This window comes from Hypanus sabinus, chromosome 16 (genome assembly GCF_030144855.1).
Source record: "Hypanus sabinus isolate sHypSab1 chromosome 16, sHypSab1.hap1, whole genome shotgun sequence".
Classification (NCBI taxonomy): Eukaryota; Metazoa; Chordata; class Chondrichthyes; order Myliobatiformes; family Dasyatidae; genus Hypanus; species Hypanus sabinus.
Genome location: NC_082721.1, coordinates 34534140 through 34551269, shown reverse-complemented (window position 1 = coordinate 34551269; position 17130 = coordinate 34534140). Strand labels below are relative to the sequence as shown.

The following is a 17130-nucleotide window of genomic DNA, read 5'->3' as shown; positions in this document are numbered from 1 at the left end:
TCCAGCGTATACAAGTCCAGTCACTCCAATCTTTCAACATATGGCAGTCCCGCCATCCCGGGAATTAACCTCGTGAACCTGTGCTGTACTCCCTCAATAGAAAGAATGTCCTTCCTCAAATTTGGAGACCAAAACTGCACACAATACTCCAGGTGTGGCCTCACCAGGGCCCTGTACAACTGCAGAAGGACCTCTTTGCTCCTATACTCAGCTTCCCTTGTTATGAAGGCCAACAAACCATTAGCTTTCTTCACTGCCTGCTGTACCTGCATGCTTACTTTCAGTGACTGATGTACAAGAACACCTAGATCTCTTTGTACTTCCCCTTTTCCTAACTTGACACCATTCGGATGTAGAGGATCTGTTACTCGATACCACCAGTAACTTGCCAGCCAGCTCAGTTACCAGTTGCACATGGACACCGTTCCTCTGCTCTCTGGGTTAGCCAACTCAGTCACGCACTGGCAAAGCAGATGCTAACAAAGCGTGAGGAGAGTACAAAGGTTGCAAGATCACATCCTCGCACTGAATTTAAAGCGCTGCATTGCAGGGAATAAGTTAAAGCAGCATGCCAAGTTGGAAATTAGAAAATTATACACACAACTCAAGAGTTCTGAGCTTCCAGTGTTCGCAGCTACTGGTACATACGCAATCTTGAATTCAGAAAATCCACCATATTTATCATACTCTTGCTCATATATGTGGGATAACCCTTGCGGGCTGCAAGATAAATTGTTTGATATTCATGAAATGACTAATAGGATAAAAATATAGAAATCTAGAGTACCTCTGCTACTTAAAGTGAACATCTGCTTTAAATGATTCATACTCCGTCATCAGCATACTCTTACTCACCCATTGATAACACACACTGCACCGCCTCTGTATGCCCCATCTTGTCCAGACAGCTGAGTACATAGTTCACAGAGCAGCCACGCTCTGCAATTAATTGGATAAAGTATCGACTTGGGCTTCCATCTGGATCAAGAACCTTCAGCGAGCAGGTCTCCAGCTCCTTTTCACTAGCAACAGAATTTTACAACAATGAAAGGGGCAAATGAGTGCTCCTGTTCTGTAACATTCTTTGATTCTTTGAGTAAAACATAACCCAAAAACCTTTAGGGTAGGAGAGGAATCTTTAGGGTTAAAAAAAAAATCCGACCCTTCATCAGATATGACTCTTATCTGCTCTTCTCGAACCATTTCTGTTAATCCCATCTTAATACCATCTCTCTCATTCTCACCTTCCCACCATATTGCCTGAGTCACAAAGAAAATTTCCAAAACACCACAAGTCTTTCGAGCAGACCGTCTGGACATTAATTGAACCCCTCAGCCAAGAAGGAAGCACCTCTGACAATGTGGTACTTCCATGTAACCATATAACAATTACAGCACTGAAACAGGCCATCTCGGCCCTTCTAGCCAGTGCCGAATGCTGACTCTCACCTAGTCCCACTGGCCTGCACTCAGCCCATAACCCTCCATTCCTTTCCTGTCCATATACCTATCCAATTTTGCTTTAAATGACAATACCGAACCTGCCTTTACCACTTCTACTGGAATCTCATTCCACACAGCTGCACAGCTCTGAGTGAAGAAACTCCCCCTCATTTTACCCTTAAACTTTTGCCCCCTAACTCTCAACTCATGTCCTCTTGTTTGAATCTCCCCTACTCTCAATGGAAAAAGCCTATCCACGTCAACTCTATCTATCCACCTCATAATTTTAAATACCTCTATCAAGGCCTCCCTCAACCTTCTACGCTCCAAAGAATAAAGACCTAACTTGTTCAACCTTTCCCTGTAATTTATGTGCTGAAACCCAGGTAACATTCTAGTAAATCTTCTCTGTACTCTCTCTATTTTGTTGATATCTTTCCTATAATTCGGTGACCAGAACTGTACACAATACTCCAAATTCAGCCTTACCAATGCCTTGTACAATTTTAACATTACATCCCAATTCCTATACTCTAGGCTGCTAAACTAGATTATGGGCAGGAATCAGATTCAAACCTGCTGCAATTTGATTTTAGATAAGGTGAACCAAGCTGACACAGTGGGAGGGAGTTTCCTTTCACTGTCTATTGAATATTTTGGTCACCAAGAAAAAGTGGGGCTTGTGTTTAAATTAAAACTAAAAATAATGTGTTGCAGGGAGTCAGCTACATAGAAAGCCAGAGATTCTTAGGAATCAGTTCCATATGAAGAAAGGGGTAGTGGAGTAGAAAATGAAAGATACCCAAAGGTAGATTATGTGGATTGGGTGGGCAGCTGGGAGCAAACTCCATGGAGTTACAAACACTAGTAGAATTTTGATGTGGATAAAAGTTACTGTAGGAATGAAGAATTAAAATTATATTGTCATTTCCAATGGTTCAACAACTGTATGTGTAATGATTCCACATTTACTCTGCAGTCCAGCTGAGTGTTGACCATGATGTAGCTGGCCTTATAACACTCTGTGGGGTAGCCGACATGGGGGCATCCATGTCGGCTACCCTGCAGAGGCGAAGAAGGGCTATAAGGATCAGATGAAGAGTGCAAGATCAGACCCGAGGACCTGGAGGACGTTGCTGCTGACTGTACCACTTGGCAACAGCTGGGTAGGGATGGGGTTCATATTCTGGAGATGGAAAGAACAACCAGAAGACCGCAGAAGAGAGCCAGGAGAAATGCAGCCATGGTTGCCATCACTACCACCACTACCAAATATGCATATCCCACCTGCAATAGAGCTTGTGGGTCCAGGATAGAACTGTACAGTCATCAAAGATCTCACTGTTAAAGGAGTGAACATCATCATTGGATTTCGATGAACAACCGAGTAAGAAGAGACTCTGCAGTGAACTAGTTAGTCCCAGCATTGGACATTAATAGGAAGGATACTATTGGCTCTGAAACAGTCCTAGCCACATACTAATGAAGGTTCCCTTTCTGAGCCATTTTAGATTAACCTTTTCATTATAGGTTCTTGATAAAGTTTGAATTGCAATCAGTTTTATGTTATACTGTGGTTAACACTTCATTCTTAAAAAAACACTTTTTTTGATTTTGCATTAAGATGTTGAGATGGTCACATTGTTGAGGTTTTCAGTGCCTATCATTTCCTGTTGAGAGGCTATCAGGAACAAATAACATCTAGGAAGATGTGTTAACATTATTGGGTCACCCTTTCTAACAGATTAAATCGGCACCTACCTGCACTTGAACCGACTGTCTGCGCCTACAGTTTCAGCCAGTTTCCTCCACCCTTTCATGGTGCAGTTGTCCAGATATGTGCTCAATCTCTTCAGCGTCAATTCCCCGAGGCTATTTAAAGGCATGTTCCAGTAGTCCATACTTCTTTACCATCAACTTCACAATGGAATGAATATGCTACTGAAAGCACAACACAAAGAGGAAATGTGAATGCAGTGGCCTATACAAGTCAGACAAACGGATAGGAACTATCACGTCAAAACTGCCTGAGGAATAAAGATCTGTTCGATTTCTGAGTCCTAACTCAAAGCATGAAAGAGGAAGTATTAAAGTATTGTTTCCAACGATAGGTCTAGAATGAATAGGGAAAGCGGAAGAATTTCTTTTTCTGCAATCTGTGTAAATGGAATGCTTTTTCACAACCAGTTATTCCTACAGGGGATATGGGATAATTCCAAAGGTAACAGCTTTTGTATCCAAGCAGAAAGAATATGTAAAAGTACGGGGAAAGGAAAAAATAAGATAAAATAAAGAATCAACGCCAACAGTAATTCACTGATTCAACATCTGACAGATTCATTTGAAACCAACTTCGTATTATCCACAGCGTAAGTATGTAATATTTAATCGAAACATTAGAAACAAGCTATGAGAGGAATGCTGTTATTATTAATGGCAGTGCTGCATTCCAAGTTTAATAATAAATAAGGAATTACACAGAATTTATCAAATTGTTTCAGAGAAAAACCATTAAAAAAAATTAAACATTTAGTACTTCCAGATACACATCTGCAATCTGGGTGCTTGTTTTACCGAAACTTTCAAACAATGAATGAAATTTTAAAACTTACCTCTGGTTGAAAGATCTGGAAAGTGATGAGATCCAAGTACAGACGGAGCCTTTGTGGTCCTTCCAATTCCACATTGGTTATGGATCATACATAGGCTCCCAACTAGTTACTATCAGAAACAAATATCTGTCTACTGCAACCTTTTCAAATAAAAAGGAAGTATATGAAGGCACAGACAAATCTGAGGATGTGAAACTCCGCATATAGTTGTAAACAAACTCAGTTCTGCATTTCCACTTAAGGTTCCCTAACTTCACCATCCACTGTGATCTACAAACGTAGTTCTAATCAAGAAGTACAGCTAGAAGTTCCAGTGCAGAGTCAAACTTTTATGCCACAAGTAATTCTATTAACATCTCAACCTTATAAAATTAATCCAGAACAAAGTGACTTACTGTACGTGGATAAGAAACATGAAAAGTTCAAGGAGCAAGAGTAGGCCAAGTGGCCCATTGAATCTGTTTCACTAAAATCATGAATGATCCAATTTTGGCCTGAACACCAATATAATCTCTTCCCCCCTCCCTCTGCCCCCACTCCTATACCATCCATCTCTCTTGTAGTTTAATTATCTGCCAATAGCCCCCAAATCACCTTGAATATATTTGATGACTCTGCCACCACAAGTGTTGAGGGTAGGGAATTCTACACTGTCCTGACCCCCTAGAGAAGAAATGCCATCCAAAATAGGTAGCCTCGTTCTGAAACTATGACCCCTAATTCTTGAGGCAAAATATACTCTCAATGTTCACCCTATCATTCCCCCTCAGAATCCCACATGCTTTAATATTGGACATGTATTGAAGCATATTCGGGATCTGTCATCTTGGATGACGTACATTCCACCACTGGCAAATGTGAAAATAGCACTGAAGCAGCAGAACCCCGTGGTCAGCAGCCATGAGACAGAACACCCTGGTGCTGTCCCCATCATTGCAGGGGGACTTCAACCTGATCAGCTTGATGAAGTTTCTGACAAACTACCACCAACATATCACCTGTAGAACCAGAGAAGGCAACACACTTGATTACCATCAAGAGCACGTACTGTGCCATCCCACACCTCCACTTTGACAAGTCCAATCACCTGGCTGGACTTCGATACACGGCATACAGGTAGGGCCTGAGGTCTCAGTGGTGAGGACCACAAAGGTATGGTCAAGGGAGCCGGAGGAGCACTTAACTGACTTCTTTGGATCAGTGGATCAAACTGCATTCAGAGATTCAGCATTTAATCTGAATGAATATGCCTCCGTAGTCCCCATCTTCATCAAGACCAAGCATAGGATCAGAAAAAGCTGCAGAAAGTTGCAAACCCAGCCAGCTTCGTCATGGGCACTAGCCTCCCCAGCATCGAGCCTCAAAAAGGTGGCATCCATCATTATGGATCCCCTTCACCCAGTCATGCCATCTTTTCATTGCTACTATCAAGGAGGTGGAACAGGAGCCTGAAGACACATAATGTTTAAGGAACAGCATCTTCCCCACTGCCATTTTTGAATGGACAATGAACCTTTGTACACAACCTCACTATTTGTTTTCTTTTTGCCCTCTTTTTGTTTGCATTAATCTATTTTTATATATATTTCTTATTGTATCATTATTTTTAAATTAAGTATTGCAATGTACTGCTGCTGCAAAACAACAAATTTCATGCCATATACAGGTGATATTAAACCTCTTTTGGATTCAATTTGCCTACAGCTACAACAGACACAATCTCACTGGCTCTCTCAGCTTTGCAGCATCTGGACAACAACAATACATACATCAGGCTGTTGTTTATTGATTGTAGTTCCATGTTCAACACAATCATACCCTCAATACAAATGAACAAAATTTTAAAGGGAGAATGGTCTTAAAGATAGCAGAGTCAAGGGATATGGGGAGAAGGCAGGAACGGGGTACTGATTGTGTATGATCAGTCATGATCACATTGAATGGTGGTGCTGGCTCGAAGGGCCGAATGGCCTACTCCTGCACCTATTGTCTAACAAGCTTTGAAACCTGGGTCTCTATTTCTCCGTCTGCAACTGACTCCTTGACTTCTTCATTGGGAGACCACAATCAGTGTGAATCAGGAATAAGATCTCCTCCTCGCTGACAATCAATACCTCAGAGAAGTGTGCTTAGTCCACTATTCTACTCTCTCTAACTCAGGATTGTAATTAGGCATAGCTCAAACGCCATCTATAATTCATTGATGATATTGTTGCCTCAAGAATCCATCATTAAGGACCTTCATGATGCAGGACATTCCCTCTTCACATTACTACCATCAGGGAGGAGGTACAGAAGCCTGCAAACCCACTGAACATTTTAGAAACAGCTTCTTCTCCTCCATTATTAAATTTCTGAATGGTGCATGAATGTGAACACTACCTTGCTACCTGGTGGGGATAACAGCAGAGCAGAGATGGCTGAAGTTTCTGGGAATAGTTCACAAGGTGCAGGATGGATATGTCCCACAGAGGAAGAGGTTATCAAATAGCAGGGGTAGGCAACCGTGGCTGACAAAGAAAGTTAAGGACTGCATAAAAGCCAAGGGTAGCAAAAGTGATGGGAGGTTGGATGATTGAGAAGCTTTTAAAATCCAAAAGGCAACTAAAAAATCTATAAGGGAAAAAATGAAATATAAAGGCAGACTTGCCAATAATATAAAGCAGGATACCAAAGGATTTTTCAGTTATATAAAGAGTAAAAGGGAGTTGAGCGATGATATTGGACCATTGGATAATGATGCTGGTGAGGTAGTAATGGGGGACAAAAAATGGTGTATGAACTTAGAAAGTACTTTGCATCATTCTTCTCTGTGAAAGACACTAGCAGTGTGCCAGAGGTCCGTGAGTGTCAGGGAGAAAGAATGTGCCATTGTTATTACAAAAGACAAAGTGCTAAACCAACTTAAAGGTCTTAAGGTGGATAAATCACCTGGGCCAGATGGACTACATCCCAGAGCCCTGAGAGAGGTTACCGAAGAGATAATGGATGCATTGGTCACGATCTTGCAAGAATTACTTGATTCTGGCATTATCCTGGAGGACTGGAAGATTGCAAATGTCACTTCACTCTTTAAGGAGGGAGGAAGGCAGAAGAAGTTATAGGCCAATTAGCCTAACCTCAGTGGCTGGGGAAGTGTTGGGAGTATATTTTTAAGGATGGCTTGGAGACTAATGATAAAACAAGTCAAAGTCAGCATGGTTTCTGTAAAAGGAAATCTTGCCTGACAAATCTGTTGGACTCCTTCAAGAAAGTAACAAGCAGGGTGGACAAAGGAGAGGCAGTGGATGTCATTTACTTGGACTTTTCAGAAGGAGTTTGATAAGGTGCCACACATGGGGCTGCTTAACAAGATAAGATCCTATGGTGTTACAGGAAAGATTCTGGCATGGAGAGTGGAATAACTGACAGGTAGGAGACAGTGAATGGGAGTAAAAGTGGGCTTTTCTGGTTGGTGTTCTTCAGGGGTCAGTATTGGGGCCACTGCTTTCACATTGTTTGTCAATGATTTAGATAATGGAATCAATGGTATTGCAGCAAAGTTTGCAGATGATATGGAGAATGGTGGATGCGTAGGTAATACTGAGGAAGCAATGTGATTGTAGCAGGACTTGGACAAATTGGAAGATTGGACAAAGAAGTGGCAAATGGAATACAGTAATGGGAATTGTATGATAATGTATTTTGGTAAAAGGAACAATAGTGCAATATTGGGGAAGAAGGTTCAAACATCAGAGTGCAAAATGACTTAGGAGTCCTCGTGTAAGACCCCCAGAAGGTTAATGTATATATTGAGTCTCTGGTGAAGAAGGCGAACAAAATTTTGGCATTTATTTCATGAGGAATAGAATATAAAAGCAAAGAGATAATGCTGGGCCTTTATAAGACACTTGTCAGGCTGCACTTAAGAGTATTGTCAACAGTTTTGGGCCCCATTTCTCAGGAAGAATGTGTTGTCATGAAGAGTCCAGAGGAGGTTCACATGGATGATTCCGGGAATTAAGGGGTTAACCTGCATTTGGCAGGTTTGGGCCTGTACTCACTGGAATTTAGAAGAATGTGGGGGATCTCATTGAAACCTACTCAATGTTGAAAGGACTAGATAAAGTGAATGTGGAGAAGATATTTTCAATAGCGGGGGTATCCAGAACTAGAGGGTACAGGTACAAAATTGAAGGGCAACCCTTTAGAAGGAAGGAAGAATTTTCTTAGCCAGAGAGTTGCCACAGACTGCAGTGGAGACCAAGTCTGTGCGTATATTTAAAGCAGCAATTGATTGTTTCTTGGTCGGTCAAGTCATCAAAGGATATGGCAGATGTATGGGTTTAAGCGGGATCCCGGATCAGCCATGATGGACTGGCGGCCTAATTCTGCTCTTATTCCTTTTTTGCACTATTTATTCATTGTAACAGAGTAACTTTTATGTCTTGCATTGTACTGCAGCCACAAAACAACAAATTTCATAATTAGTATGCGAGTGGCAATAAAATTGATTTTGAAGATTATTGCTTGTTCTGCTACATTCCAATAACCATAGGCCCACCTTTCTTAATCTCATGAAGAAATTTAGCGAGCATCTCTGATGATAGCACCTTTCCATAAATATGGATATCAAATTTGTATGTAGCAACCCCAGAGCAATCTCACCAGTGTCTTCTAAATGTCAATGAAAACTCACCTTTTATATCGTCCTGTGTAAATATTTGCTGTATGTACAAAGAACCCCAAATTCCTTTTTATTTTGTAGTTTCTTGCACAACCTCAGGATGCCCACTTTAATTTACATCTGATTAAATACATCCTTTTTTCTGAAGTGCAGGAACTGGTGGAATGCAGAAAGTCAGGGTACTGACCTTGGGTTTAAGTGCTGCTCTATGCCTAGTTAGCAGATTTAATTGTGAGGCGAAGGTAGTTCAGAGAGGTCAGACTCTGACTGGATTTGTCCTTCTCCCTGATCCATAGAGATTGTTCTGGCTTGTACTAAATATACTGATTTATCTGATGTAATACCTAGAAGAAGAGTTAAATGGTTGTACGAGCTTGAGGCTACTGGCTCATCAGCAACAGAGACCACTTACATATCCAGAATAATAGGAAGTCAGGAATTAACCTTAATATTCCTGCACAAGTCCATCATTAACAAATATAATGCACTTATAAACATAAAAATAAATCTAGAGTGGCAAGTTAGCCGTTTCCCACATATTGAGAAACCGAACAGTGGAGATGCACAAGAATAAAACTACAATTTTGAAGGCTAGAGAAAATTCTAAAGGTTAAAAAAAATAGCCTTCGAAAAAAAGTTCTTTACAGTTATTTTAAAATGCATTCCAATAGTGAATTTTGTACTCTAGGTGAAAAGGTTACAAATTCAAATACTCTTTGATGAGATACAAACATCTATTTAATTCCACCGACCTCAGGAACACTTCACCACTGCACCGTTTGCACCTTTTAAGCCAAATCCCTCTCGATGCTGCTGACCATTTAACTACAGGTTTAGAATATAGTCAGTACAGGACATTATTTTATTGACATTTTAATGGAGATCCTTCAAACTCCAGCCAGAGCTTAAAGATCCAATACACTAACAGTAGTCAGAGCCCAGGGGAAGAGCACCTCAGCAACAGGGAAACCAAAGAACCACTGCCCAGGAACCCCAGTGACAGGGAAAAAAACAAGTGCACCATCAATTGTGAGATCAGAGAACCTGTGTCCCAGAAACATGGAGACTAATATACCAGCACCAATTAACGCAAATTGTAAGAGGGCTTGACATAATAGATTTTCAAATGTTTTCACTTGTGAACAAGTCATGAACAAAATAACCAGTCATTTAAAACTGAGGCGCGCAGAAATTTCTACTGTTAGTGATTTTCTAGAATCCTTTGCCCCTGAGGATGTTGGAGACCAGGTCACCAGATAAATTTAAAGTGGAATTGGATAGACATTTGAAAGAATGAGGGATTTGGACCTGTGGGGACTGGCACAGTAGGGCATTTGAGGCGAGCACAAGACCAGCTGTGATCCTATTGAATAGTAGCACAGGCATGAGGGGCCTGCTGGCCTGCTCCTAATACTTATTGATTGTGGAGAACAGGTTCCTCAATAATGAACCCAAAGAAGAAGATCCCTGCAGAAGTGACTGAAGAGAACTTGAATACCCAGAATAATGAAGCAGAAGGACTTTATCACTACTCTAGTTAGAACCTACAGAATTTCTTTCTCAATAGCCAGGGCATATATTTCCCCCTTGAGACCCATTTCCTCCTGGAGCAGCGGGAAGCAAGGAAAATATTTCTCTCTTTTTATTTTGTATTATTAATCGACAATGCAAGTGTTAGTCACATTTTCCCCACATGGGTCATATTGTATACAGTTCAGCTCCTTCACAGGTCTTCCTTGCTGGTTTGACAGTTTGTTCCACAGGACCACTGCTGCTCAAAACTCCTTTGAAGACATTCATCATTTTAGTGAACTGGATACTTGTGGCTCACACCCAAAATTTGTGTTAGAATTTCTTTCCTTTGTGTTCTTTGTTATGTTGCCACATGTGTTGTTTTCTTATCCTTTTCCAGTATTGCGGGGATTCTGGGTCCAGTTCATCCAGGTTCTTTGGCGGTCCAAGGTTCAAGGAAAACAACCTTCAAGACATTGATCAAATAAAAAAATCAATTCTTTCACTGCTCAAATTACAGTTAACAACATAAGAGCTCCACCTAGTGACGAATAATCTTCTCCACAATCTCCATCAGCATAGGAGCACCACAGAGATGTGTGCTTAGGTCCCTGCTCTACTCACTTTACACCTGTGACTGTGTGGCCAAATACAGCTCCAACCATACACAAGTTTGCTGATGACACCACTGTTGTGGGCAGTATCAAAGAGGGTGATGAATCAACATACAGGGGGGAGATTGAGAATTTGGCTGAGTAGTGTAATAACAACAACCTCTCACTCAATGTCCATACGACCAAGGAACTGATTGTAGTCTTCAGGAGAGGGAAACCGGAGGTCCATGAGCAAGTACTCAATGGAGGATCAGAGGTGGAAAGGGTCAGTAACTTTAAATTCCTGGATGTCACTACCTCAGATGAGCTGCCCTGGACCCATCACATAAATATAATTGTAAAAAAAAGCACAACAGCACCTCTCCTTCCTCAGGAGTCTGCGGAGATTTGACATGTCATCAAAAACCTTGTTAAACCTCTACAGACATGTGATGGCAAGTGTGCTGACTGGCTGCATCATGGCCTGGTATGGGAACACCAATGCCTTTGAGTGGAAAATCCTACAAAAGGTAGTGGATTCGACCCAGTACATCACGGGTAAAGCCCTCCCAACCTTTTGAGCACATTGACATGAAATGTTGCCGTAGAAAAACAGCATCCATCATCAAAGATCCTCACCACCAAGGTCATTCTCTTTTCTCACTGCTGCCATCAGGAAGAAGGTACAAGTGCCTCAGGACTCACACCACCAGAACAGTTACTAGCCTCAACCATTAACACACTTTCTGTTTCTACTGTTCCTACAGCCAATGGTCTTACTTTAAGTACGCTTTATCTTGTTATTTCATGCTCTTTCATTTCATGTTATATCATACTCATTATTTATTGCTATTTATTTATATTTGCACTTGCACAGTTTGTTGTTCATTGATCCCGTTTACGTTACTGTTTTATAGATTTGCTAAGTATGCCTGCATGAAACAGAATCTCAGGGTTGTATGTACTGACATGTATGTACCCTGATAATAAACTTTACTCTGAACTTTATCTTCCTATTCCCTGTCAGTCCTGATGCGGGATCTCAATCAGACATGTCTACAGACATCTTTTACATCCACTGAATTCATCCAGCATCGATTTTGAAATGGTTAAAAGTCTTCTTCACAAAGGATTATGAGAATTTTAGGGATTATTTAGTTGGAAGACAAATCAAACTGAAGTGCTTGGAAGGGAGGATATATAATCTGAAAATAAAATACTGCAGCTGCTGGGAACCTGAAATAGAAACTGCTGGAAGTACTCAGCAGGTCAGGCAGCATCTGTGGAGAAACAATGCCTCGCCTCCACGACATTTCAATGGAACAGAGCAAAGTTAAAGTTAAGTTGTAGAGAAAGAGGAAGATGGTGAGAAGCAGAGACAACATAAGGGAAGGTTTGTGATGGGGAGCATATAGGAGAAATTTAACGATATAAATGGAAGTGGTACTGGCTGAAAAAGGGTGGTGAATAATAAAAATGTCTCAGGAAACACATCTAGGGAAAGAGGAATGAAATCCAGGGTTACTAAAGGAAGGAACAAATATAAATGATATAAATCTGAAGCAACATTATGAAAAGACTGGTAATCCAAAACCATTGAAATCAGAGCCAATTTTAGAAAACTATAAAATTGCCAATCAGCCAATGAGGAGTGGTTCCCTCAAGTGTGCACTTTATATCACCGGAACAGGGAGAAGCCAAACACAGACTGATTAGAGGGGAAGTGGGATGGAGAATTAAGTGCAGGTAAATATGTGAAGGCTCTGGGTCAACCTTGTAAACTAAACATGCTCTGCAAAGCACTTATTCAGTAGATTTTGTTTCCCCAATCTAAAGAACAACATACTACCAACACTGAATGTTCTATATTGTTTAGGAAAATAAAACGTGGAAGAGCAGGTGATGCACCCCAGGTGGGTGTAAGGGTTAAAGGTTACAAAAAATATAGGAGGAGATGGAAGAGTGAACCAGCAGATAGTAGAAGACAAATTTATTAGAGAATATGAAGAACTGGGACTGGAGTAAAAAGATGTGGAGCTGGCTTGGCTGACAATAATGATAGCCTCATGGAAGGACTACTGATCTGGAACTGCTTCTATAGCCAGAACTACTCTACCCAGAGAAGTTAGGAGGAAGAAAGCACAGATTGAAATGAGGGTAACACCTACCAGTCGGGGTATTCAGAATCTGGCAGTAGCTTTGGATCTGCACCTTGCTTGTAGATATTCACTCCCACAGCATGAGTGGTCAGAATGGCAGGATCCTTACATAACTCAGGACTTGGCAGTGCCTCTTTGATTCCAATCTTACTTTTTCCCTTAACAGCTGAAAAATACAGGCAGGTTATAAATAACCTCAGAAAGATCCCGTTGTCCCTTTCATCACGTATTTAGGACCTCCTAACGTCTAACGGATTGAAGTGCATCACTGATGTACAGCAATGTAAAGTTAAAGATTCAAAACCCAATGGCAGAGTTCGGTGATTATGTTGGAACTGGGAGAGGGGGTGGTGACTGGGAAGGTGTGTACTGTGAACCGACAGTCCAGGCTGGGGGGAATAGATCCATTGTCCAAACTGGGTAAGCAGGAGGGTGTGCTCGATGCCTAGGCTAGGTGGGGTGGGGGGCACCCAGTGCGAGAGTGTGCGGCGTGTCCCGACTGGGGCCTGCACTGCAGGGTCAAATCGCCGCTCCCGAGCAGAGCTCCAGGACAGCTGCGAAAGCCGTTTACCTGCTTTCTTGGCGTAACCATTTGCCGGTGCTCGGCAGACCGCAGTGCTCCGCAGAAACGCGCTCCTCACCGAGCAGCGGCCCAGCGTCCAAACACTGGGCGCCGCCATCACTCGGCCGCCCGTCAATCACAGACGTCATCAAACCCCGCCCCTCACCGACGTCATCGGTCAGCCGCGGGAGGCTGGAAGACCTGCAGCAACGGGCTCGAAAGCGAGTATCTCAGCATCCGTGGACCTTATTAAACAATCAACTTTTCGGTCCGACATCGGTAACAATGGTCGCCAACCCCAGTTCCAACGACCTCGAGCGGATCCAGAGCTCGCCGCAAACTTCTACGACCCCGGGCGCTTTCGGATTGCAGATTGCGCGGCCTTTAGCTCCGGCTCCAGACCGAGAACTTCGCTCGCTGCTTCTTTCCTTCCCCTTCCCCCCATCAGCACTCTCCAACCGTCACGATCCACCTCGGAGCCTCCATCTTCCTCCCACCTCACCTTCTCTGAACACCCCACCCTTTCCTCTGATCCCAGCTCTAATCCATTCTCTCCGACCTTCATTTTCCGAGGCGGGACATCGTTGTCCCCCTTCGCCCGCTCCTCAGTGAGTTCCACGCCGAGTTCTTCAGACTCCGAGTCCACTTATTTGGCAAGAATTCCACACCGCGCACTGATGATTTTATTTTATCTCGAATTGCTGACAAGACGGCAGCCGCTGGACTCCATCTCTCCTGGAACCTCTGGAAGCCCGGCCCTCCATCTTTCCACACTAATCCCAACGTCACCATCAAACCCGCAGCCAAGGGGAGTGTGGTGGACTGATGTCTACCTTGTTGAGGCTAAGCGGCAACTCAGACAACACTTCACACCTACCCATCGAAGTGGACCCCACTTCGCACTATCAGAAAGCTGTCTCCGAAACCTCAACAACTCTGGGGAACTCCTGTCCACTGCCACCAATCTCATAAACAAGAGAAAATCTGCAGATGCTGGAAATCAAAGCTGTACACCATTAAGCTCATAGTTCCCTTACCCTGCGTTGCTCATTTCTAACTTACCCACGATCAACAACCCTGACTGTCGGTAGGCCTATTGTGTCTGCCTGCTCTTGCCCCACTGAACTGGTGTCGTCATACCTCATCTCCATTCTGGACTCCTTGGTTTAGTTCCTTCTACATCCATGACACTTCCACTCCTGGGCTTCTCACTAATTTCAATTCCCTGACTGCCTCATCTTCACCGTGGATGTCCAGTCCCTTCCCTATACACTTCTATCTCCCATCAAGAAGGCCCTAAAGCTCTCCACTTCTTTCTCAATAAAAGAACCACCTGGTTCCCCTCCACCATCAACCCCCTCCATCTGACAGAACTAATCCTCACTGTCAGCAATTTTTCCTTTGGCTCTTCCCACTTGCTCTATACTTCAGAGGAAGCCACGGGTATCTGCATGGTCTCCAGTAATGCCTGCCTTTTCCTGGCTACATAGAGCAGTATGTTCCAAGCTTTCCCCAGTAGTGCTCCCCAACTGTTCCTCAGCTATATTGATGACTGCAATGGCACCTGTGCTGAACTTGCAAATTCCATTAATTTTGCCTCTATCTTCTGTTGGTCCATTTCTGACACCTTTCTCAATCTCTCTCTCACCATCTCTGGGAAGAAACTGTCCGCCAACATCTTTTATAAAGTTACTAATTCCCACTATAAGACCTCATAATTAAGAGGTCTTAACTCTACCTCTTCCCACCCTGTCTCCTGTAAAAATTCGACAGTATTCCCCTTTCTCAGTTCCTTTGTCTCTGTGGCATCTATTCCCAAAATGTGGCTTTCCTTTCCAGGACATCAGAGGTGTTCTCATCCATCAAAGAATGGGGTTTCCCTTCCTCCACCATTGATGCTGCTTTCACCCAGATCTCCTCTGTTTCCAGAACATCCATGCTCACCCCATCTTCCTGCCGCCTTAACAGAGATGGAGTTCCTCTCACCCTTAAGTACCTCCCCATGAACCTCCACATCCAACACGTCATTCTCCACAATGTCTGCCATCTCCAAAGGGATCCTACCACCAAACACATCTTTACCTCCCCCTCATTCTGTCCCACTTTCCACAGGGATTACTCCCTCAGTGATTCCCATGTCCATTGCTCCTCCCCACTAATCTCACTCCAGTCAGTTATCCCTGCAAGCGGTGAAAGTGCTACACCTGCCCATTCACCTCCTCCCTCACCATCATTCAGGGTCCCAAACAGTCCTTCCAGTTGAGGCAACACTTCACCTGCGAATCTGTTGGAGTTATCTATTGTGTCTGGTGTTCCCAATAGGGCCTCCTTTACATTAATGAGATCCATTCTAAACTGGCGGGAGATTGCTTCATCGTGCACCTCTGCTCCATCTGCCAAAAGTGGAACTTCCCAGCAGTCCCAACTTAATTCCCATTCCCATTCCAACATGATGGCCCATGGCTTCTTCTAGTGCCACGATGAGGCCATCCTCAGGGCAGAGGTGCACCACCTGATATTCCGTCTGGGTAGCCTTCAACCTGATGGCATGAATATCAATTTCTCCCTCTGGTAAAAAAAAATCCTCTCCCCTCTATTCTTCTATTTCCTATTCTGGCCTTTACCTCTTCTCACCAGCCTATCACCTCCCCCCACCCCCAACCCCTTTCTCTCATGGTCCACTCAGATTCCTCCCAGTCCTTCCTCTCCACCCCTTTACCTTTTCTACCCACCTAGCTTCACAACTTCTAGCTCATTCTCCTTCCCCTGCCCTCTCCTGCTGCCACTTTTATTATTCTGGAGTCTTCCCTTTCCCTTTCCAGTCCTGAAGAAATGTCTTGGCCTGGATTGTTGGCTGTTTATTTATTTCCGTAAATGCTGCCTCACCTGCGGAGTTCCTCCAACATGTTTGTGTGTTTGTTCCTTTGGTATGGAGCTTTCTCATTGTCCCAATATTTTTCTTACAAAACTGTGTTGTAACTACAACAGCACTCTGAATTACAACAACAACTAAACTTTGAAGTACAGTGTTATCATCCTAGTTCAGGATACATTTTTCCCTGAGTCTCCATTGTATTAGTGGTCACCTAGTGTTTTTTCTGCAAGAATATCAAGGGTGGTAGTCTTCCTTGGGCCGTCTCCTTAGGAGGTCTCACAGGGTTGGGTGATTTACTCTTAACTCGATGTCTCAGGTGGTTGATGAGATCAGGAGGTGAGTGGTTTGGTTGGAAAAGTGCAACACACGAGTTGCTGCAGGAACTCGGTCAGTCAACATCTATGGACCATTTCCCTTCATAGATGCTGCTTGATCCACTGAGTTCCTCCAGCTTCTTGTGTTTTTTCGTCACATTCCAGTATCTGTAATCTCTCGTGTATTTAAATGAGAAAGATGGTCTTATTCAAACCAATAAGCCCCTCAGTTCTTAATGTCAATCATAAGGAGCCTTCTCCATTGTGTGTGGTCACGGGCCAGGGATTCCTGCAAATCAGTGGGACTGTTACACTATTTTCAGCAAAGCTCCAAGAATAAATAGGAATTTTTATTGTCTATTTGGCAATCTCTAAGAAAGGGGCTCAGAGTAAT

At 43.0% G+C, this 17130-nt stretch overlaps 2 protein-coding genes across 4 annotated transcripts in view; both read right to left on the bottom strand.

Annotated features, from left to right (window-relative positions):
- The window catches only part of malt2 (MALT paracaspase 2), a 68630-nt gene extending 59220 nt beyond the window's left edge, over nucleotides 1-9410 (bottom strand). The window contains exons 1-3 of one of the 3 annotated variants that reach the window (XM_059991541.1): nucleotides 8909-9410; nucleotides 3205-4195; nucleotides 856-1022 (exon numbers count right to left, since the gene is read on the bottom strand). In XM_059991541.1, the coding sequence (XP_059847524.1) occupies nucleotides 856-1022; nucleotides 3205-3344 (307 nt within the window). In that variant the 5' untranslated portion in view covers nucleotides 3345-4195; nucleotides 8909-9410. Of the gene's footprint in view, nucleotides 1-855; nucleotides 1023-3204; nucleotides 4562-8908 lie in introns of those variants that run through there. The other 2 variants (XM_059991540.1, XM_059991542.1) reach the window with 2 other exon arrangements.
- Nucleotides 9411-9560: 150 nt separating this feature from the next.
- Nucleotides 9561-13716, bottom strand: mrpl54 (mitochondrial ribosomal protein L54). Its single transcript, XM_059991549.1, has 3 exons — nucleotides 13557-13716; nucleotides 12995-13151; nucleotides 9561-10699 (listed from the first exon to the last, which is right to left on the bottom strand). The coding sequence occupies exons 1-3, from the start codon at nucleotides 13663-13665 to the stop codon at nucleotides 10567-10569; spliced, it is 399 nt and encodes a 132-aa protein (XP_059847532.1). The 5' UTR covers nucleotides 13666-13716; the 3' UTR covers nucleotides 9561-10566.
- Nucleotides 13717-17130: the final 3414 nt, after the last annotated feature.

Bases quoted from the DNA above. Each gene is read 5' to 3' on its own strand.
- mrpl54 (XM_059991549.1), bottom strand. From the start codon at position 13,665: ATGGCGGCGCCCAGTGTTTGGACGCTGGGCCGCTGCTCGGTGAGGAGC. The intron at 13,152-13,556 runs GTAAACGGCTTT...TGTATTTTTCAG, and splicing joins TGGTTACGCCAAGAAAGCAG to CTGTTAAGGGAAAAAGTAAG. The intron at 10,700-12,994 runs GTAGGTGTTACC...AATGTCTTGAAG, and splicing joins GATTCTGAATACCCCGACTG to GTTGTTTTCCTTGAACCTTG.